The sequence below is a fragment of the Nicotiana tomentosiformis genome, chromosome 2 (assembly GCF_000390325.3).
Source record: "Nicotiana tomentosiformis chromosome 2, ASM39032v3, whole genome shotgun sequence".
Lineage (NCBI taxonomy): Eukaryota > Viridiplantae > Streptophyta > Magnoliopsida > Solanales > Solanaceae > Nicotiana > Nicotiana tomentosiformis.
In genome coordinates this window covers 54892863-54916372 of record NC_090813.1, presented here as the reverse complement: position 1 = coordinate 54916372, position 23510 = coordinate 54892863, and the positions used below count along the sequence as shown (strand labels likewise).

The 23510-nt window shown below is 35.4% G+C and overlaps 3 protein-coding genes across 8 annotated transcripts; 2 read left to right on the top strand and 1 right to left on the bottom strand.

The window, feature by feature from the left end:
• Positions 1–1251: 1251 nt before the first annotated feature.
• Positions 1252–17530, bottom strand: LOC104087750 (phosphatase IMPL1, chloroplastic). Of its 6 annotated transcripts, none has more exons than XM_070195355.1 (11): positions 17117–17530; positions 13124–13191; positions 12364–12497; positions 10481–10569; positions 9744–9801; positions 9605–9657; positions 9110–9208; positions 8889–9002; positions 7962–8063; positions 7597–7689; positions 1252–1536 (listed from the first exon to the last, which is right to left on the bottom strand). In XM_070195355.1, exons 1-11 carry the CDS (start codon positions 17408–17410, stop codon positions 1396–1398), a joined length of 1245 nt encoding a protein of 414 aa, XP_070051456.1. In that variant the 5' UTR covers positions 17411–17530; the 3' UTR covers positions 1252–1395. The 6 variants fall into 6 exon arrangements, 3 of the variants coding, with proteins under 3 accessions (XP_070051456.1, XP_070051457.1, XP_070051458.1); XR_011413889.1 differs by having other exon boundaries at positions 1313–1536; positions 7527–7689; positions 17117–17528; XM_070195356.1 differs by lacking the exon at positions 1252–1536 and adding an exon at positions 6137–6340 and having other exon boundaries at positions 17117–17529.
• LOC104087749 (lectin-like) lies at positions 3287–5754 on the top strand. The gene is made up of 3 exons (XM_009592308.4): positions 3287–3759; positions 4387–4505; positions 5200–5754. The coding sequence occupies exons 1-3, from the start codon at positions 3457–3459 to the stop codon at positions 5570–5572; spliced, it is 795 nt and encodes a 264-aa protein (XP_009590603.1). The 5' UTR covers positions 3287–3456; the 3' UTR covers positions 5573–5754.
• A 4704-nt stretch (positions 17531–22234) lies between the features above and the next one.
• On the top strand, positions 22235–22975 carry LOC138904829 (uncharacterized). The gene is made up of 3 exons (XM_070193331.1): positions 22235–22528; positions 22637–22790; positions 22848–22975. The coding sequence occupies exons 1-3, from the start codon at positions 22235–22237 to the stop codon at positions 22973–22975; spliced, it is 576 nt and encodes a 191-aa protein (XP_070049432.1).
• The last annotated feature ends 535 nt before the right edge of the window (positions 22976–23510 follow it).

Genomic DNA, 23510 nt, shown 5'->3' with positions numbered 1-23510 from the left:
ACCGTTGAAGGTATAATATATGCATAATATGTGTATTATATATGTGTAATCTGTGTATCTAAAAAAAGTAAAAAATTAAAAAATCCATCTATTTGTGTAAAGATCCTTTTATTAAATGGGATTTGTAAATTTTAAAGACAAAGTTCAAAGTAATCCGTTAAGTTTGGCTTTAAACTCAAATTCGTCCATTCAATATATCCTAGTACACCAATTGTCCTTATAGTTTTGAAAGGTAGTGCAGTTTTGGTTGTAACGGGTGAATTTGAGTAAAATTTACCATAACACACTCCCTCCATATATTATCAAGTTGAGATGGCATCAACAAAGATCGACATGAAGATTGATTTTGTAATATATATATGTTTGTTTCATTTTATGTGATGATGTTTGATTAGACAAAGTTAATTAATAAATTAAACATTATGAATTTAAACATGTTATGATATTTTTGTGATTATAATATCATGTTAATATGAGTAAAATGAGAAATTTCAAATTGATTGTTTCTAAATAAAAGATGTTATTCTTTTTAAATAAACTAAAAAGTATGCATATAAAAGTTTATATTTCTAAATTCTGATGTATTCCTAAAGTTATTTTTGAAAACCTTAAAAAAGAGACAATTAGCCTACTACATTACAATAATATATGTGACTTTATTTATGGGGGAAAAGAAACCTTGATGTATGTGTTGTTTTATTCAAGCTTAAGTCCCTTATCAGCATCAGCAATTTTATCACCGATTTGATCGTTTGTTTGAAAGACCTTAACTCATATTTGATCGTTTTTTAATCGAATGGTAAAATTGATCCAATCGTATGTAGAATCAGCAAACAGCAACATATGTTAGCAACTCGCAGCTGATATTTCTGATGCATACCATTTTCCATGGCGTGAGATGTAAAGGTTAGAAGACGTTTGTGGAGTAAATAAATTATTGAATTATAAGTTTTTAATTGCTAAAATTTATAAGTTTATCTCAAAATTATTGGTTTCCCAACAAGTAAATAAATTTAAAAAGGAAACAACTTTTAGCACTTTAATTCATTTGTGAGATTGAAGAGAACTATTTCTTAATCGTTACTTGTTATACTACTTAACATTTTTTTTAAAATAGTTTACCACTCTTTGTCCGGTACTTGCTTTGAGACCGATACCCTATCATATGAGAAAGATAGAATTTCAATAGTAATTCACTGAAATACAATCAAATCAGTTGAAAAAGAACATTCCAGAAAATAGAGGCAAAACTGATAAAGAAGAGTGTTTGGCAAGTGGGAAATTATACAAGCTTTGCTGACAATGGTACATCTTGGGAAATTATATCTGTGAATTTAGATGACGGTCAAAATTGTTGATTGGTACTACTTATCACATGTGTTCATAATATATACATTAGTTTTTGAAAATTAATGGAGAATATATTAGATAAGGATGGGATTTGGACAATAAGGAAATAAAATCTGGTTTCAAAGATGCCATATTCCTCAGCAGCAGCTTGCCGTATGCTAAGACTTCTTTAACGAGCATCTGATTCTGAAAGTATACACCATACAAAGTAGTAACTCAACAATGCAATTGAAAAGTAAACAGCACTTTTAGTTTTAGATCAATAAACATGAATCTTATCTCTCAAGTCTCTGTCCTAGAATCAATGCTATAAGGTAAGATCAGTGTTTTAAAAGGCTTTTATAGGACTCGCCTCGGGGCTCGCCCGGGGGCGGGGCACTATCAAAACGCCTTAAGACTCATATGTGGGGCTTAGTTCTATGAGACTACGCCCCCAAGCGCCCGATTGTGCGCCCTAAACATACATAACGCTCAACGCTCGGGACTTGCCCCACAGTTCCTAGGTAATCTTGTGTTGAATTCACTAATTAACATTGTTGACTCTCAAAGTTTTTCAACAAATGAATGATTAAAGTTCTTTGTATCCATAGGAATATGAAAAATGTGAATAACTCAAATAACAAACCATAGTATTGCATATTTACTAATTAAGAGCACCGTGAGGATACGTGAATATCATTTGAATATTTCTTCTGAAAATAGATAACCAAAATTTATATCACTACTTGATAGATCTTCATGTCTTAGTTCTATGTCTCACTAAATTATCATATATTTATTATTTTACTCTTTAAAATTAATTTTATATTTCTCATGAAGGATAATATTTTAAATTACAGTGTTGATAAAATTTATTGAGTATTTACTTTTAAGAAGGTAAAATATGCAGTTTGATAATATTTTTTAAGAAATTAAAATTTTTAATCGTTTGAAAGTTAAGACGTTATAATAAATTTATATTTCATAGTAACTTTAACAGTATTGCATTATTTATACTTGTAAAACGATATTTTATTTTATATGAGTTTCTTTAATTCTTTTTAGTTTTCATGAACTTTTAATGTATCTTTTATATTTTTTTTATAATGCTATATTATTAATTTATAAATTTAAAAAATTAAAGATCCATGAGGCTTACACCCCATGTCTCGAGGCTTTCGCCTCGCCCCGTATTAAATAAAACGCTCCGCCTCACGCCCTCGCCCTTTAAAACACTGGGTAAGATATCTAATTTTAACTAAAGATCAGCTCTTCTGCAAATTGATGAGCATGGCAAGGTAGTCTAGCTGCAATATATTCAACATTACATCCAGAGAATAAAAATACAAACGGCCATCTGAAAGTAACCACATGATTGTTGTTGTACCAAGTAACAGTATTATAAAACCGTACAAATATATAATAGGAATAGCCGAATAGGATCTAACTTAAGTATAAATGTTTAACATGTTGTCCGCCTTATTTTTCACTATACTAATTCCACTTATTATGGGCAACTGTAGTTATGTTCTAGGTGACCTAATAATATGAAAAAAAAATTACAATAGAAGTTAAAACTATATGTAAATTGATGCAATTACGAAAAAGAAACGGCTATTAACCAGGGGTTAAATGATCAAAGTATAATCAGGAGCAGAAAAGGCAGAAACCCCAAAATAAGGTATTGCAGGAGTTTGAAATGTTTTAAAGGTGCAAGGTGCACGCTATTTTTCGGATCGGACGATGCTTTCCCCATAAGGCATAGCCGAACAGCTAGAGTTATACCATTTTCCAAATGTAGACATCTTCCACATCCAGTAACATTAGTGAGTTTATCATCAAAAGGGAAAAAGCTACACTGTCATAACTTACGCTCATTGTAGAGGAATAACTTTTTTATGGCCTACACTTTGCTGGCATGAATCTGTTTATAGACAGTGCGAAGTGGATAGGAAGGGATAGATTCTTAAAGATAGATTCCGACTCCACTTGAAAAAGATAAAATCAAAAGATGCCCAACTGGGAAGAGTTTCAGAATAAAAGCTTCCCTGCTCACGAGAGTGATTACTGATTAGACCTGGCAGAGTACATAAACCAACATCGACAAAGAGTTCATCTTTAGAAAAAATGGGGTCAGGGTGGTCACAAGATCAGGATTTACAACAAAATCAAGAACTAAGAAACACTTCACCTCAAACTCAAAGCCACCATAATGATGCCGCCGTAGTCAATGAAGAACCAAGAAAGAGTATGCCACAGAGCAGCAAGAGTATTGAGACTAACAAGACAATGGAAGCCACCAGAGTAGTTGGATTTCCACATAATTACGAAGAAATACTAAAAGAGGCAGATTCTTCTATTGACAGATCCTCCATGGACAAATTGTATGACCAGCTATATGCTGGAGTATTCTTGAACCAAAAGCACAAGGTAAGAAAATTTTGTCTCCATTAGCTTAAGTGTTATAGTCTAAAAGAAAGGCTCTTTTTGAAAAGGTAGCCCCCCTTCTGAAAAGGAAATTCTTCGCTTATCAAGACTTCTTTATTATCCTATTTGCAAAAAGATTTTTGTTTAACCTACTTCACTAACTTTATCTCCATTTCTAAACCCCCTTTCATTTAAAGATTAACAAAAACTCCAACTTTTACCTTAACAGTTATGTTCAAACCAAATAGGGCACCCAAATTCGTTCAGAGTCATACATATCTTGATAGTGTTCTTCCTTGAGAAGGTTGTGTTACAAGCGTTATTTTGATGTAGATATACAGGCTCAAGTGTCCCTAAATGCTATGTGGAAATATATAGATACTTTATTTTTTGAGAACGAGTATATATATACTTTATGTTGTGCTCTTTACGTAAATTTAGCTGAGTTTAGAAGTCTAGCCTTCAAATTGACCCCAAGAGAAGCGAGTACTCTCTTGATTTAATGGACCAATTCTCATGTTCAAGATCAACTAGTCAATTGAGCCTAAACACTTGAAATTATTGTTTTGCCCTTTAGCAATAATATCTACTGTTATGGCTAACTTAGCAGAACATCTCCACTTCATGCAGAAATACTGGGTTGATAAGAAGTCAAAGGGAAACTGTTTCATGCTGTATGCAAGAGACCTCTTAATCACTTGGGCAGAAAACAAACGTTTCTGGCACTGGCCCTTGGTACAGGACTCGAGGTAATATGAAAATGTTTCATTTGACAAAGAAAACCAGGCTCATTAAAGTTGAACTACAGTGCAGATCCAAAGCTTTAACTAGTCAGAAGCATCCTTTACAACACATAAGGCTGTCATAGAAGAATAATAATCCTTAGGGCAGCCCAGTGCACAAGGCATCAATCGTTCACGCATGGTCGGGGGAATGGCCGCACCCCAAGGGGTGTAGTAATCCTTCCGTTTCATTTTATATGGTGGTTTATGACTGGGCATAGAGTTTAAGAATTTAAGAAAGAAAGAAAGACTTTTGATACATACCAAAAATATCCTTACAACGTGTGGTTCTAAACATGCCATGATATTTCTATGGCTATAAGAGCATGTCATTAAAGATAAAATCAGAAGTTTAACGTTAAAGAGTTTCCAAAAATAGAAATAAGTCATCCTTTTTGGAATAGACTAAAAAGGAAAGAGTGACATAAAAAATAGAACAATGAGAGTGATGCCCTAAAACAGACTAAAAATCAGTAAACATGTGTTACCAAATGATAATCAGCATTCATCAGTTAAAACTAACTAATACTTTTCAACTCTAAGATCACGTTCCCTATTAGAAGATATTCTAAACCAACACGTACCACATACTTAAAGGTTTCTGTAGTTGAAAACTACCAAACTAAAAAGGCCTGAAATGCTGTTTCTATTGTTTATGCAGTGATGTGCTTCTTCCAGCAGCAGAATTACTAGATGTTTGCTGGCTAGAAATCCATGGAAGATTCAATACAGTTAGGCTATCTCCAGGATTCATGTATGAGGTTGTATTTATTGTCATGTTAAAGGATCCTGCTTATGGATGGGAAAATCCAGTGAATCTTCGACTCATTCTCCCAGATGGTAGCAGGCAAGGACATAAGGAGAATATGGTGGAAAAACCACGAGGAAAATGGATAGAAATCCCAGCAGGAGAGTTCATGACATCAGCAGATCAGAAGAATGGAGAGATAGAGTTCTCTCTATATGAATATGAAGGCGGAATTTGGAAGAGGGGGCTAGTCATCAGAGGTGCTGTCCTTCGCCCAAAAGCCTGAGGTTCTATAGCATACAATACGAATTTGGCATGAAGCTGCAGCTCGCCCAGTTGCAGTTTCTTTTTAGCTTTTTCACACTGATGTTTAAAATGATGAGCACTAAGCTAGTAGCAAAAAGCATGAGATAGTGTTCTTTCTTTTGCATATTTAAATTAAGATGCATGTGCTACATTTAGCAGCTATATCCTAAGCCTCAAACATTTGGCATTAAGCCTAGAACTCGATAGTATCAAGTGATAGATGTGTAAAGACCATAGTTGACCTATATAGGAAAAATCTAGCATAGGGTAATCTGTTATACTGGTGAAGTAAATAAATCAGTAATAAAACTTCTTTTTCCCTAGCAGGGATAAAAACCTATGGGTCTGTAAACCTCCAGCCTAAATAAAGTAAATCTCTCAATTAAAACATTAGTTTGTGGTGAGTGTTTCCCAGATTAACTAAATTTATCCTATCTGGGAATACATTTTAAAAGTAGTAATGCACTTTCTCAGTGACAGACAACATTTAATGGATATGTTTGCCAGTTCCACTTTAACATGGAAATCTTTATGCCAAAAGAAGCATGGAATCATAACATTTTGTTACTAGATAAAGTCGTAATGTGATTAATCAATTGATACTAGGGAAGTACCCTTACATGATATAGCAAGAGAAAGATCCATATCAATCTAATACAACAAAGATCTAATTGTTATTGGCCAACACTGAGCATGTTTTCCTAGATTCCTTGTAGCCTTCTGTTTGGACCTGATTGACTAGTTCCTGCTACAAATTCAATTCAAAAGTCAAAAACAGCCATTTAAAGCTCATTTTGACCCGCACTCCGATCTGTTTGAGGGTCAAGCCCATAGCACAGCGCAAAGTTTCTTGTAAGGAATAGGAAAAATGCTGGATGAAGAGAGTAAACTAGTCAGTACCACATCTTCAAATTCGATTTAAAGTATCTACCATCTTCACCAAAGTCTTGGGTCACAGGGAGTTTGCCAAGGACCAGCTGGACTGTACATACAATTGGGCTGGCCATCTCCCTATAGATTCCAAAGATACGACCAACACCTTTATTGAAATAGGTCAAGTGTTTGACTAAACACCCAAGGGTGTGACCTAGTGGTCAACAAAGCGGTTTGAGAACCATGAGGTCTTAGGTTTAAATTCCAGCATAAGCAAAAACACTAGGTGATTTCTTTCCATCTGTCCAAGCGTTAGGGGACAGAATTACCCAGTACATGTGCTGTTGCGAGGTACCAGGTATCCTTTAGTCGAGTACCCTATGGATTTAGTCGAGATGTGCGCAAGCTAGCTCGGACAACACGGTTATCCGGAAAAAAAGGTGCTTGACTAATTAAGCGTCACTTGTCTTTCAAGTCACTGCCGTGCGAATCAGAATTTAGCTTTCCACTTGTAATTACACACTTCATTTCTGGTTGGGGCACTTGAAACAAAATGTCTTCATGAAATTGTTTTGCACAATTCTGTGAGGTAGCTAGAATGTTCACTTGAGTTATTTCTGTCTAAATGACGCTTGTTCAAAATGAGTTTTAGTTTTACAATGTGTTTAAGGCCTATTCAAAGGCAATACAAATTTACTGCATTTTTCATTCCATCGTTCAGCCTACAATTGTTTGAAAGAGTCGGTAATTTTTCAAACTTCTAGTAGTAGAAAGTGCATAGAGTTCGTTGGGACATCATAACTAGCACACGCACACGCACACACATTTCCAATAGCCTTATTCAGCCGGATAGCAAATTACAGCAAACAACTTGTTTACTATTTTGTTAAAAATGTTAACCAGCTATAACAAGAATAAATACAATAAAAATTGAAAGTATCATTTATTCCATTGTCCATATCCTTTTACCTAAAAGATATGTTATATTAGATGACCTAATATCATTTGACCAGTTCCATACAATGATATGTAATATAGAAAATACAGATGCAAATACTGACCTAATCAAAATCTGAGTGCAGAGAATCTTTCAAGCAGGGCATTCTAAAGAACAAAATGGACGTATCAAACCTCTGTATGGTAATTTTCTGGCTTGAACCACACTGAGAAATCAATCCCTTTGCCCTTCAAATTCTCTGTTGCTGGACCAATTTTCTCAAGGAGCTGCGCATGTTAACAGAAACGACATTAAGCAGCTTGATATTTCCTTAAGAGAGTTACATGTTCTAATTTTTAACAAAAAATTACGAGATTAAGAATATTTCCATCCTTACATACTTATACAAAATATTTAAAAATCGACCTACTGGATTGGAGGTACTATACATTATAGAGAAAGAAAAGCAGAACTGAAAATTCAAATCAACTCCAACCATATCCAGATGAAAAACAGCTTACAAGTTAATTTCACTTCAGCATAGACACAGACGACTGACCTTTGCATGAAGCAAACCATTGGATACCAAGACAGATCTATCAAATACTGAAAACTTTCCACCATCCATACATGAAACTGTCCCTCCAGCCTCTTCAACTATCTGTATGAAAGATACACCACAGTGTCAAATAATGACTTGAATACAACTTGTTAACAATTCGTAAACAAGAAGAAACCACTTAGAGAAACTTGAGGACAACATTTGAGCTAAACTCAGTTTCATGAATTGATACCCAGGAGGTATTTCATTACTAAAGACTTTACCGACATGTGATACTTCAAGTTAAAAAGATGACCACCATTCACTTCTTCGATTCAAACCAACTCATTGATCTTGAATAATTTGAATCCAATGGGATCATTCGGAAACTTAGAAATGAGACAAGTATTGTTATAAATTGCTACAGAGGGTTCATTCTAACAAACAAACGCATCCCTGTTATAGGACCTTAACTCCTTCTGCACACTTGTCTGCGCTGCATTACTTATTTATAATACAATGGTTAGTTCTACTTATTTTTTATCTTTTCTTGAGCCGAGCATCTACCTGAAACAGCCTCTCTACCTCCACTTAGGTAGGGATAAGGTTTTCGTACACACTACGATTACATTGGGTTTGTTGTTGTTGGTTAGTTGTACTTACCCAAAAAAAAAAAGGTAAGTTCTGCTCCTTTTTCTTTTTTGTTGGGATAAGCACGCAGCATACTTCTCTCTTTTTTCACAAAACATGTGGCAAAGACCACATTTAACCCTTTTTCCATTAAAAATAGAAAAGAGAGAACCACAAGATATTATATGGAAAATACAACTAAATGATTGGACCTGTTAAGCATCAAACACTGCCTACTCAGCTGTCTAAATTTTTCTCCAAACACAGGTAGAAGGAGTGTCTGAAATATATCGATAATAATGAAATCAAGAATACCAGAACTCCTGCAGCCATGTCCCATGGCTTTAAGCGATATTCCCAATATGCTTCTGCAATCCCCAAAGCAACATGACACATGTCCACTGCGGCAGCACCAAGCCTTCTCACACCCTATACAGAACAAGGCAGGAAGATAATTAATATTTTTTTGGGGTGTGTGTGTGTGTGTGGGGGGGGGGGGGGGGGGCATATGCAAGATTTTCAGATAAAGTTGCTACCCGGCTGACATCAGTAAAGTCCTTGAACAATTCCATATTGGTTGCCCATGGATCATCATGATCATATCCAAATCCAGTCACTAGAAGAGATTGTTCCACCTAAACACCCCCCAAACCCCCAAAAAAACGGAAAGAAGATTGACAGTAAGTGTACCTTTCATTTCGTGAGATTTACAAATGTAACACTATAGTCAATTTAAAACTTCAAAGTCAAGCCATATATTACCTCTTTGCCAAAAGAAGGTGCAAAACTAGCACAACTATCAAATAGTAAAAAATACACGTGCATGTAAATGGGTCTGGACGCATAACAGGTCACACATAGCAGGTATAGCAGGTAAGTTCAACATTTACCCAATTTCCTAATTCAATAAGACAAGCAAGAACTGTGTTTATCGGATGCTATGAAAGTTACCATCAAACTCTCATTTCAAATCATGGGTCTGTGGAAAATGGAAAGTAAGCTATTTTACACATGCATATTAAAATTCTCACCTTGTCAGTTCCACTGACATGAATCTTCTCACCATTAGCAAAGGCTCCTTTGCCTAGAAGAAGAAAATTGCATATGTCAGTAGTAGATCGTTGGAATTCGCAATTGAATAAATGATTTGTTATAGATAAACTTCTTTACCTGCAGCTGCAGAAAATATGCGAGTATTCCAACACATAGGGCCACCAACAAACTCAACCTATAAAGAAGCAGACATTAACAGTATTATGTTCCGGGCGAGGACTTCAGATGTCATATCAGAACAAGAGATTTGGTGTCATTGATGGTCTTTCCACTTTATGGTTCCCAATTTCGTTCTCACAGTGTTTCTCCGGGATTCTGTATACTGCATAATAGCTACTATAAGATAAAAGCCACATGACCTTGGTTGGTCAGCTAATTCAACTCTTCAGTAGATTTAAAAATGTAGAGTTGCCTTGGATTAAATTATTTGATATTTAAGTGCAACTAACACAAATCCTACACAATTATGGGTAGCTTCAGAAAAAAAATCTTACAGCAACATTAAAGCACGTCGCATTTCAACTGTTTTAGAATTTGTACAGTTCACTGTAAATTCCTTCCCCTTTTTATCTCAGTTCAGGTCCCTTACAGCTATGAATATAAAAATACTAAATTTCTTTTTTACATAATTCGCCCAAGATAGTAAAAGAATATAACATATTCAATCTCTTAGCACTACATGATTTAAGTTGCTAGTGATCATTCAAGCTTTTGGTTCTCTTCTTGCACATTAGATCGGAATCAGCTATCATAAGATTTTCATAGACCAAGCTCACTGGATAAGAGACGGTGCTCTTCTACTGAACAATGGTAAATAATCCAAAAAGCACATCAGAAACTATCCCAGCATATACCACGGTAGCTGCAGCTGGCTTCCCTCTGAAAAGAACACCCACAGAGACCGCAAAGCTAGGATAGCCATGCGCAAAGTTTGTTGTTCCATCTGCAAGATAAAGTTGCCAATTAATATTTGTTCCTTATTGGTTGAGTTGTCTTTAAGATAATATGTGGTGCCATTGTTTCCAGTGGAGCGAATTTTTGTTGAACTCACACATGCAATATATCTATTTGTATGTGATAAGATGATTGTATGATGATAATATTAAGTAACTTTACCAAAATTGGTAAGTTTTTGAAGCACATCGTGGATATCTCACTTGATATAAAATAGTTTTGCATATTTAGGAAAAGAACCCTCGGCGTGAATTGTGCAATGAACGTGCCAGATTTTGACTAAACTGCAAGAAGTAATCTGGATTAATCTAGATCTCAAGTTAAGCCATGATTCTCGTAAAACTGCAGCCCATGACACTTGTGAATGCTTCAAATGGCTCATTTGGAATTCTTTGGCAAAGTTATGACCATTTTACTGAAGCTGTGCAAGTCTAAAATTATCATTCCAACTCCTCAACTGCTAGACCACGTTTTTGGGTGTTTATGGCGTTCTCAACTCTTACAGGAATTCAAGATTATTATTTTTAAAATGAAAAAAAGGGGGAACTTCCAAGACCATAAAAGGGTAACAATCATTTTTTCGAGGCAAGATCAGGCACAAGACAAAGAGCTTTTGAAGAGATTAGAGCACCTAATAGAGTTTCTTTCTTCCAATTCCACTTAGTCATTGGACGTTTAAGAGATTCTCTATGATGTTCTAAGACTCTTAGCACACAAATTTTAATTTTCCAAGTTAGGATGAATCTTATCATGTAGCTTGGATTAATTTCTTTCTTGGTCTTTATTACTGATGATTGAGTTGGTTGTTCAATTTTGTATCTAATTCTAATTGATTGACCAATTAGTCTTTTTTATATTTTAAGTGAGCTTAGGAAAGATTCTTAATTTAGACTGAGGATTGAAAAGCTTTTGATTTATACTAATCAAATAGATGAATTAGGTATGATTTGATTGCAGAATAGGGTTATACTTCAAAGGCATGGAAATTAGAATATCCTCCTTATCTTAATAACCATCAGAAATAGTTAAGAAGGTTAGCTTCACTTGACATAGGAATGTACCCTGAATAATTATGAACTCCGACATAGAAACTCACATTATAAGTAAGATCAAGAGGATAATAAAGATCCAAAAGAAGCAATTACGTGAAGTCAGAAACACAAGCTTGCTACCACAAGATTTTCTTTTAGCTACCTAGTTATTTTATTTCCTTTTTTCCTTATCAGTATTCAGTACTTTCCTATTTATTCCATTGTTTACTACTTCCACCCATTTCCAATTCTCAATCAATATGAAGTTAACGTCAACTCAACTTCATCATAAGCCTTGTGGGATGATGCTCAATATTCCACTATGTTGCTCGGACTCTCCGAAAATATTGTCGGGTGCGTGTCGGATCCTCCAAAAATAGTATATTTGGAGGATCCGACACGGGTGCTGCATCATTTTGGACAGTCTGCGCAACATAGTTCATCCATATATTGGTTGAGAAATTACGTGCCTTTGCATGGTTAAATTTGCTAGTATAGTTGCCTGGTATTTAGGTTAATGAACTTGTGTATTTGTTAAACTAGAACTAGTTAAATGTGGAAGGGAGAGATCTAGTAAAATGTGACCCTTTCTAAATTAAACAACTTAGCAGTTACAAGTTAAACCACTTGGAACCTTGGTAATCCATATCTACTTATGGGAACCTACACAAGCTGTCTAACCCTAATAGACAGTTCGACTATATGCATTACTACTTTCATTGCCGTGGAAGTTAGAGATCTGTAGGGCAAACCTAAAGGATCAATGCACCAAAGATAATCAGATGACGAATCCCCAATAATTCCTCCTTCCTCCCCAAGAATTAGATGATCTGGAAAATTCTTCCTCACTACTTCAAGGATAGCAACTTCACTACTTTTATCTGTGCTGCAATAAGTTTAAACAAACACATTAACCACTGCGACAACATGATGAAAGTCTTCGTGTAAAGAAATAAAATGAATAGAGCAACTAAAATTTAGCTCATATAAGATCACCAAATTGTTAAAGCATAAGGTCAACCAATAAAGTGAGGCTGTAAACAGTCACTAACAAGGCATTGTCATATTTTAGTGTTAATTCAAGCATGGTCTTAAGAGAAGGGGCGAATGTGCTTCCAGCTAGAAAAAAAAAAGAAGGAGCAATTAACAACGATCACATAATTTTGGAAAGGAAAGTCAGAGAATATTTAATACAGTCTAATAAAGAACTAAATCATTTCAATGGAAACATAAAAAAATAAAAAGGAAAGAAAATACTCTTTGTGACAAAACTAGACATAGTGACAATGAAAAAAGTAGATTCACTAATTACTGTGAATCATACAAGGCTCAGTGTTGTCACCAAAAACTGGAAAACAACACTGCAACAAGAATGTAAAGCCTCTAAGATATGGCCTTTGACAGCCTTATAAATCAACCTGACACATCAGCGTAGAAGAAAAAGAAACAGAAGCACTATGTCAGTTCTGCTACAAACAAATAACCACCAGCAAAAGTAATACAAAGTCTTACTCGGTCACTAGGTCAGTGAGCCCTTTATAGGTAACATTCCGAGGCTTATTCACAGCATCCATTACAACCTAAAATGAAATGAAAATAATGAGAAACAAGTCATAGAGTAGGAGCCAGAAAGATTATTTAAAGGCTAGATGCAGATGGGAGATAGAAAAGTAGTGAACGAAGAAATTGCAGGATCCTTTGCTTTGTCCATAAAAAGAAAGATAAAACATCAATATTGCATGACCATAGTCAGCAGTATAATCTCAATGCACAAGAAGAGAGGACATAGGTAAACCTCAGAGAGAATAAGCAATATGATGGCTGAGGCCAGGATAAAAGGTAAGCAGAAAAGGGAGCACAAAGAAGGAAAAAGAAAATTGAAACAGAGATCCCTCTAGAAAAAGGTGGAAGAAAGATCAATAATCAACCGGAAAGCTGTAAAGAACTAGAGGAAGTCTAAAGAGACCATAACAAGTACAAGACATGTTATTACGTAAAAACTTCTGATTACTGCTAATATATGGAAACATAACACATATGTATGTATTTCTGTACATATTTTTTTCCTTCTGATTGGTTACTAAACTTACCAGTCATCAACCTCATCCTAGATCTCCAACCCCTCAAGCAGGTCTTTCCCTTATCTTGGCAACCAAATTAGTGAAGGCAATAATAATACAATGTGTGGTGAATGGTGAAAATATGACACACACTTCAATATAGAGTAATGGAGTTGTATTTATCTTTTCCCAGCATCCTAACTCCTCAGAATAAAGCTTAATATCATGTTCTTAAGCATCCTATTTATCCTCTAGCCTCTAGGTAACTACGCTGCAAGAATCCAAAAGTAGCACCCAAGTAGCAGTGCACTTAACCCCATCCCAAAATATGAATATATCATCCAAAGTGCACTCAGCTTGTTGAGATCTTGAAATTGGCGATAACCGCCTCCTACCACCCAGGGGCGGAGCTAGGCAGAGAACCCCCTTCGCCGAAAATTATAAATTATAATGTATATAAGGTAAAATATATATATATATATATATATATATATATATATATATATATATATATATTTGATGTTGAATTCTCTTAGCTTTTTCGCGTGTTTATTTTTCTTATTTGTTGAATCCCCTTGGTGAAAATCTTGCTTCCGCCGCTGCTACCACCAGAAGAATCATTTAAGCATCACATACACAACACATACGTGCGCGCACACACACATACACACACAAAAAAAATAACCAACTCCTTGTCTCTAATAGCTCAACAGAATGAAGGGTATCCTAATTAAATAAATTATCCAATGCACCAGCAAGAAAAAGACAGCACTTTGTTAACTAGAATGTAATATGGCTATTATTTTGTCAAATGGAGTCCATCTCACATAAGCATAAGCATCTTTGCAAAGTGTAGACTTTGTTGGCAATATTCTTTGGCACCCAAAAATATTGCATTGTGTGTTGGACATCATTTGCACAAGTTGTATCTCTTCTTTTACACCTAAGAGGTCAAGACTTTTTTGCCTATAAAAGGGAAAGCCATTAGTTCATTTTAGACACACCAACAAGACTTGTCTTCAATTCTTGTTTCTTCCTTTCTTCCTTTATTAAGAGTGTTTTGTATGAGAGTTAAGTGTTGGGAAGCACTTGTGTGAACCCTTTCTTTGGAGTGATCTTGTGAGGTTATTCTCTTAGAGTATTTGGGATTAATTAGAGTGTTTACTCTAATTTTGTACTCTCTTTTGTACTCTTATTGTTATAGTAAATTGCCCCTCTCCGATTGTGGACGTAGGTCACTTTGACCGAACCACGTTAAATTTGTGTCTTCTTTATCTACTTTAATTGTCGTTGTTATCAACTTCCATTGTCTTTGTTATTGCCATTATACCGTTGTTTGGCTAAATTACGCACTACCCGGGTTCCCGATCCTAACAAATTGGTATCAGAGCCGGATCTAACCGGGTTAGTTTCAATAGCCAAAATGACTCTAACAAAGACCTATGTTGAGAAATTTGACCGAAGTGCAAACTTCGGAATGTGGCAATTAAAAATGGAAGCTATCCTAATTCAGGATGGCTTAGACTTGGTGTTGCAAGGAAAGGAGAAGAAGCCGGATAAAATGACGGATGGGGAGTTTGTCGTCATAGACAAAAGGGCAAAAGCAGGTATCATTTTAAATCTCTCAAATGAGGTTTTACGTGAAGTTTCTGTAAAAATCACAACCAAAGGCATGTGGGAAAAATTGAAAACCTTATATATGAAGAAGACGGTGGAAAATAGACTTTACCTGAAGCAAAAGCTTTATACAATTCGTATGGGTGAAGGTACCTCTATTCTCTCTCATATTGACATCTTTGATTCCATTCTTATGGATTTGAGTAATATAGATGCTGAAATTAAAGATGAGGATCAAGCCGTGTTACTGCTTTGTTCTCTACCCCCATCTTTTAAGCATATAAGAGATACTATGCTTTAAGCATATAAGAGATACTATGCTTTATGCAAAGGATAATATCTCTTATAAGGATATTAAATCTATCTTAAAATCAAAGGAACAGATAGATAGTGATATTACTGGGGAAGCTAGTGGAACTCAAGCGGAAGTTGGCTTGTTTGTTAGGGGCAAATCCGACTCCATATCCAGATACAATAATTTACAGTGTCGCTATTGTCATAAGAAAGGTCACATTATCTCCGAATGCTATAAGCTGAAAAATAAAGAAAAGCATAAGGAAAGAAAAACTGAGCACAAAAATACTGACACCGCCGAAGCTAGTGTAACAACTGATGAGATTGAGGGAACTATATTTTTAGCAACTGAAACTAGTTTCAAATTAGACAATGAGTGAATTTTAGATTCCGGTTGTTCATATCATATGTGTCCTAGAAGGGACTTGTTTTCTACATATGATTCAGTTGCAGGTGGAGTTGTCCAATTGGGTAACAATGTTACTTATAACGTTATTGGCAAAGGTACAATTCGGGTCAGAATGCACGATGATGTGGTGAGAACTCTCACCGATGTTAGATATGTTCCTGAGTTGAAGAAAAATCTCATATCTTTGGGCACTTTAGAATCTCTTGGGTGCAAATTCACTGGTGAAGGTGGAGTTCTGAAAATTTTTCAAGGTGCTCGTGTGATCATGAAAGCACACAGATCTGGTTCGTTGTATACTTTATTGGGCTCCACTGTTATAGGCCCTGCTACAGTTTCGGTATCAGACAATTTGTCTGATTTTGATGGCATTAAATTTTGACATATGCCCATTGGGGCTTTTGCGGAGAGGTGGAGCAAATTTACTATATCATCCAAAATTAGGCCAAGGTGGAGATTTGTAATATGGCCATTATTTTGTCAAATGGAGTCCATCTCACATAAGCATAAGCATCTTTGCAAAGTGTAGACTTTGTTGGCAATATTCTTTGGCACCCAAAAATATTGCATTGTGTGTTGGATATCATTTGCACAAGTTGTATCTCTTTTTTTACACCTAAGAGGTCAAGACTTTTTTGCCTATAAAAGGGAAGACCATTAGTTCATTTTAGACACACCAACAAGACTTGTCTTCAATTCTTGTTTCTTCCTTTCTTCCTTTATTAAGAGTGTTTTGTATGAGAGTTAAGTGTTGGGAAGCACTAGTGTGAACACTTTCTTTGGAGTGATCTTGTGAGGTTATTCTCTTAGGGTATTTGGGATTAATTAGAGTGTTTACTCTAATTTTGTACTCTCTTTTGTACTCTTATTGTTATAGTAAATTGCCCCTCTCTGATTGTGGACGTAGGTCACTTTGACCGAACCACATTAAATTTGTGTCTTCTTTATCTACTTTAATTGTCGTTGTTATCAACTTACATTGTCTTTGTTATTACCATTATACCGTTGTTTGGCTAAATTACGCACTACCCGGGTTCCCGATCCTAACATAGAATAACCCAAATATCAAATCTTTAAGCAGAAATTTGCCAAGAACATAGAAATAAAACCATTAATTAAGGGGGAAACCTGAGCACCAGTCTTGGCAGCAGCTTCAACTACTTGGAGGAGCTCGTTAGAGGGAATACTTCCAGTTGAGTCAGCACCAATCTTTGAGTACACTTTCTTGTTGTTACCCACCTCAGATAAAGTAGCCTTTGTACAAAATGCTCCACTTGTTTTGGCTCCAGTTGTACAAACCCCGTAATGAAAAATCGCTGAATGTGTGCTAAAATTCTTGGGGAATGCAAGTTTAGGGGGATCAGAAGGAAGAAGAGTTCTCAAAGGAGGAATAACTGTGGATGAAAGAAGACATCTTCCCATTTTCACAGAAAAGGGAGCGAACTTCTTTCTCACACACACACAGTTATTCGTGCTGACTGCTCCTGCCTTCCACAGAAGCGTTACTGCTTGAGTGTCCTTGGATTTTTGTATGAAGGTATCTAATTTTCCTAAAAATTGATTTGTAATTTCAAGAATATGAAAATTTTATCTACGGCCCTTTGTTGCATGATATTTTTCTTTGGTCCCTTCTATTATGAAAATTGTCACATAATTTAAGCCCGTTTGGACATAACAAATTTTTTTTTTTTTTTTGATTTTTTTCGAAATCAGCGTTTGGTCATAAATTTTTCAATTTTCACTTGAATATGCATTTTAAAATTTTTGAAAAATTTGAAAAACTCCAAAAAGTTATTTTTCAAAATTTTCACTCAGATCACTCACAAAACTTCAAAAATAACCCAAAATTATATTCATGTCCAAACACAACTCTAATTTTCAAATATCATTTTCACTTGAAAATTTTTTTCACTTTTTTTGGAATTTTACAATTCTTATGTCGAAACGCCCACAAAGTTTTTTTTTCTTAGAGTAAAATCTTTGATATTACAATTGTGAGAAAAAGTTCCAAATGGTCCTTAATGTATAGGATATGACTATTTTGGTCCTTAATATTTAACATTGAAAACAAATAGTCCTTGATATCAGTGCTTTAAAAGGCGAAGGCGCTAGGCGGGACGTTTTTCTTAATACGGGATGAGGCGAAAGCCTCGAGACATGGGGCTAAGCCCCACGGATCTTTAATTTTTTAAATTTATGAATTAATAATATAGCATTATAATACAATAAAATATAAAAGATGCATTAAAAATTCAAGTGAATTTAAAAAACTCATATAAAATAAAATATTTAGCATGTTTTACAAGTACAAATAATACAATATTTTTAAAGTTACTGTGAAATATAAATTAACTCCAACCTCTTAACTTTCAAACAATTAAAAATTATAATTTCTTAAAAAATATTATCAAACTGCATATTTTACCTCTTTAAAAGTAAATACACAATAAATTTTATCAATACTGTAATTTAAAATATTACTTCTTCATGAGTAAATATAAAATTATTTTTAAATAATAAAATAAGAAATGTATGATAATTTTGAGAGACATAGAACTAAGATATGAAGATCTATCAAGTAAAGATATAAATTTTAGTTATCTATTTTTAGAAAATATATTCAAATGATATTCACCCTCACGATATTCTCAATTAGTAAATATGCAATAATATGGTTCGTTATTTGAGTTATTCACAATTTTCATATTTCTATAGATAAAAAGAACTTTAATCATTCATTTGTTAAAAAAATTTGAGAGTTAACGGTACAAATTAGTGAATTCAACACATGATTTGCATAGGAGCTGTTGGGCGAGTCCCAAGCATTGAGCATTAGGCGTGTTTAGGGCGCACCGTCGGGCGCTTGGGGGCGTAAGCCTCACAGAACTAAAACTCACACATGAGTCTCAAGGCGTTTTGATAGTGCCCTGCCCCGGGGCGAGTCCCAGAAACGCCTTTTAAAACACTGCTTGATATTACCCACTTAAAAAGGTTTAACCCTTTACCAAAAGAGCCCATCCCATGTACATTAAGTACTCCTATAGAATAACTAGTGGATATATTTGCGCTTTGCGCGATTATTTAAAGAGTTACTGAATATACGAAAAGATCAAGAATTCAATACTAATTTATATATTATTTCTCTTCTATATGAGAAAGAAAATATTTATAACGACATATATTTGAGTTAATTCATACGTTAATTCACCATTTGGGTTATTAAGAAAGATTCAGAAGGAGCATTAGAAAAATATAAAGTTTTGAAATAAAATTATGTAAATCTCATTTTGTAACTACTAATTATCATACAATAGATTCCTCTAATTATGTTTCCTAGAGTTAATCTAAAGAAGTCAATCTCTGAATATCCAAGCTAAAAAAATATCACTTTAAATTTCAAACTCCGGTATTCTTTAGAAAATTCAAAATTAATGGTGTCAATCCAACTTGATATTATTTGTATATCTTATTTTTAATGAACTTATAGACGACAGTCAAATTACCTTATTTCTTGATTTTTAACATGACATGATATTGTTCTTATGAGTTTTAATTAGGTAGTATACCACGATTCTCATTTAACTAAAGACCGAAGTTTCAAAGACTTCGCAATAAATTAGATAATGTAAGGCATAACATGGTTACCATTTAGGAGAAAGACCTTTAGAAAATGGGGAGTGTATTGGTGGAAAAAAGGCATGGCATATGGGCTATCATCAAGGTGACAGGGGCATGGCACGTGGACCATCAACAAAGTAACATGTGGCATTTCTAATTAGATGAGTTAAAGAATTCAAGAAGGTACGGGAGATACACCCCCCCTCCCCCCGAATTTCTTTGGGAAAGGAACCGACACTGACAGCTGGGAGAGAAGAAATAGAAGCGGAATGTATAAAGTCCATTAAAGAAGGAAGGTGCACAGATCTATTATAAATAAGGAAGGAAAATCGACATTAATCGTGGTCACGGAAAATCATTAGTCATAAATGCTTCCGTTACAATTATATATAATAATGGATAATCAAGGCAATCAATACCTTTAACAAGCCCGAATTAAGTAAAAAAACCCGTTATAATGGTATACTCCTATATAAGTGCCTAGTCCTCATTTGTAGTGGCATCAGATGATTATTGAAATATACACAATTATTCTTTACTTTATAAGGTTCTAACCACAATTCTAGGAGTGATTATCAATCCATTTCATATTTTCTTTCATTGCCAATTATTTTTCATTATTTGTTTTATTCTTTAAATTATTGAGAAAGTGAAGTAAATCTTGGTTATCAGTAACCTGATTTCTTCTTGATATTGACTTTGACCGAGAAATCTATTTTTGGGTTAAATATATTGGTTCTATTACAGTGAATCTGATAATCTGTTTACTTTTCAAACTTCATTCTTAACGACCAACAATGTCAACCGCTAACGAGAACAACCAGCAGAATCAACAAGGTGAAACTCCACCACATCACACACCCACGGGATCACCTCGGCAATCCCCGTGAAAGTTCACCTGAAAGGTCTGCTTTGTGCACTGATGGTCAACTTGGAAGCGATCAAACCGTTGAGTAGGATGCTCTGAAACAATTGATTGCAGAACATGTGAACGATGCACTGCAGGCTTTTGTTAGAGGATTACCCAACGTAGCACAAACACCTTCACCAGTTAATATAACAATTTTGGAGAACCTGCGTTCGAGACTTGATAACTCTGGAAGTGGAGAAATTTCTAATGAATCTCGCGATGGAGGATCGAGTACACCAAATAATTATAGTTTACAAAGTTTAGTACTAACTTAGCAGAAACAACTGAAGGAGCAAAACGAGCGTATATAGCAAATACCTAGCGTACCTCCCGTGATCAAAAGTGTGGATATTGACATGTATTCACAACAACCCTGGAAGCCAAGTGCATCACCCTTGCCGATTCCCAAAAGGTTTAAAATGCATGATATTCCCCAATATAATGGGACGCCTGACCCCCGAGATCACGTAACCGCATTCACTACCGGCGTGAAAGGCAACGATTTAACCGAGCAGGAAATTGAATCAGTTTTGGTTAAAAAGTTTGGCGAAACTTTAACAAAATGAGCGTTAACATGGTATTCTCTCTTACCTAAAAATTTCATTGATTCTTTTGCTGAGCTTGCAAATTCATTTATAAAAGCACATTCGATGGCTCAAAAAATTGAGAAAAGGATGGAAGACATCTTCAAAGTTAAACAAGGGAGTACAAAATTGCTCAGGGAATTCGTAAATAGATTCCAATGAGAGAGGATGATGCTGCCGCGAGTACCTGAGTGGCATTCGCGAGCAACTTGAACGAGAAAAGTTTAGAAGCCACGAGAAGGACGAAAGAAATTTTGCGAGAATTTCCTATAATAACTTGGAATGATGTATACAATCGATACAACACGAAGATGCGGATAGAAGAAGATACGGTTGCACAGTCAAGGGTTGACGAAAGACCAGGTTTGAGACGCTCAAAATCAGAGAGAAGGTCCGGTTAAAATAGGTACGAGCCTTACATGGGACCCGCGGGGCGAGATTCTCGATCTAAACAAGAGAATGCACGATTTGATTCAAGACCAAGGCAAAAAGACGCAAGTTCTTCATCCAGGTTCAAAAAGGAGCAGGATGCCCAAAGCAATGATTCTGATACTCAAGCAAGAATAGGGGATTATAACTTTAACATTAGCACCTCTTAACTGGCGGTTGTTCTAAGAGGGATGGGAGATAAGGTGCGATAGCCGAAAGAAATGAGATCAGATCCAAATAAAAGGAACCCGGATTTCTGGTGCGAGTTTCATAATGATCATGGCCATAGAACAGAAGATTGCAGGCTTTTATAAGGAGAGGTTGAACATTTATTGAAGCAAGGTTATCTTACTGATCTGTTCAGTGAGAAAGGGAGACAATCATACATGAAGAACAAACAATACCCCCCCAAGCCTCCATCACCAAAGAGAACAATCAACGTCATAACCAGAGGAGATGAGGTCAATGGAGTGACATACACAGCCATAAAAAAGACATCAAAAGTTACTGTCACTAACGGAAAGTGAGTTCGCCAAGCTTGGATGGTGACAATATAACGTTTGACGATGAAGACGCGGACGACTTGATGATTCCTCACAACGATGCACATGTAATATCTTTACTTGTACATGAACTAATGTAAAATGAGTTTTGATTGGCCCAGGTAGCTCAGTGAACATCATTTTACTGAGGGTGGTAAATTAAATGCAAGCTAATGATAAGGTCATACTAAAGGCACGGTCTTTATCTAGATTTGATAATTCAAGCATTCTTACCAAAGGGGAAGTTGTACTGGCCACATTTGCAGAAAGAGTCATCACAAATATGAAGTTTCAAGTAATAGACGCGGACATGGCCTATAATATAATCTTGGAAAGACCATTGATTCATGATATGGATGTTGTCTCATCCACGTTGCATCAAGTTCTCAAATTCCCTTCACAGTGGGGAATCAAGCAAATCCGGGGAGATCAACGGGCTTCACGAAGTATTAATTCAGTAGTGATTGCAAACACAACAACCAACGATGCATATGCGAAATAACAATTAAAGAGTTCAGTTGAGGACACTATTGTTCATGCTTAAACTGAAAACACACAAAGGCAGACTGATGTTGACGCAAGACCTGATGTGATTCAAAAGCCAGAGAAAAATGAGATCATTAAAACAACCACGGAGGAGCTCAAAGTTGTAATACTATTTGTCCACTGGCCAGACAGAAAAGTTTACATCGGAGCAAATTTGAGGCCAGAAATGAAAGGTAAGTTAATTGAATTTTTACATGCTAACGTAAATTGCTTTGCATGGTCGTATTCAGATATGACAGGTATACTACCAAAGGTGATGACTCATAAGCTAAATGAGGATCCATTACACCCACCTGTCAAGCAAATAAAAAGGAAGCAAGGGGCCTTCAAAAATCAAGTGATCCAGGATGAAGTATAAAAACTTTTGAAAATAGGTTCAATACGAGAGGTAAAATACCCTGATTGGTTAGCTAATACTATTGTGGTTCCAAAAAAGAATGGAAAATGGCAAGTCTGTGTAGATTATACTGATTTAAATAAGGCTTGTCCTAAAGGTTCATTTCTTTTACCACATATAGATCAATTAATTGATTCTACCGCAGGTCGTGAGCTTTTAAGTTTTTTAGATGCATATTCTAGTTACAACCAGATAAAAATGGATCATCTATATGAGGAGAAAACTTCGTTTATCACATACAGGGGGACTTACTGCTACAAAGTCATGCCGTTTGGCTTGAAAAATGCTGCAGCCACATATCAGAGATTGATGACCAAAATATTTCAAGAACACCTGGAAAAAACTATGGAAGTCTACATAGACGATATGTTGGTCAAGTCAACACAGGCGGGGGATCATTTTCAACATTTGTCTGAGATCTTTGAAATTTTCCGCGAGTATAACATGAAGTTAAACCCGGAAAAGTGCACTTTTGGCGTGGCTTCAGGTAAATTTT

Coding starts and splice junctions, on each gene's coding strand:
- LOC104087749 (XM_009592308.4), top strand. CDS start 3,457: ATGGGGTCAGGGTGGTCACAAGATCAGGATTTACAACAAAATCAAGAA. Junction 3,760..4,386: donor TCTTGAACCAAAAGCACAAG/GTAAGAAAATTT, acceptor CACTTCATGCAG/AAATACTGGGTTGATAAGAA. Junction 4,506..5,199: donor CCCTTGGTACAGGACTCGAG/GTAATATGAAAA, acceptor TTGTTTATGCAG/TGATGTGCTTCTTCCAGCAG.
- LOC104087750 (XM_070195355.1), bottom strand. CDS start 17,410: ATGGGAAGATGTCTTCTTTCATCCACAGTTATTCCTCCTTTGAGAACT. Junction 12,498..13,123: donor CTCACTGACCTAGTGACCGA/GTAAGACTTTGT, acceptor AACTTATTGCAG/CACAGATAAAAGTAGTGAAG. Junction 9,003..9,109: donor ACTTTACTGATGTCAGCCGG/GTAGCAACTTTA, acceptor TGTTCTGTATAG/GGTGTGAGAAGGCTTGGTGC.
- LOC138904829 (XM_070193331.1), top strand. CDS start 22,235: ATGCAAGCTAATGATAAGGTCATACTAAAGGCACGGTCTTTATCTAGA. Junction 22,529..22,636: donor CTTCACGAAGTATTAATTCA/GTAGTGATTGCA, acceptor ACACAAAGGCAG/ACTGATGTTGACGCAAGACC. Junction 22,791..22,847: donor TTTGAGGCCAGAAATGAAAG/GTAAGTTAATTG, acceptor GGTCGTATTCAG/ATATGACAGGTATACTACCA.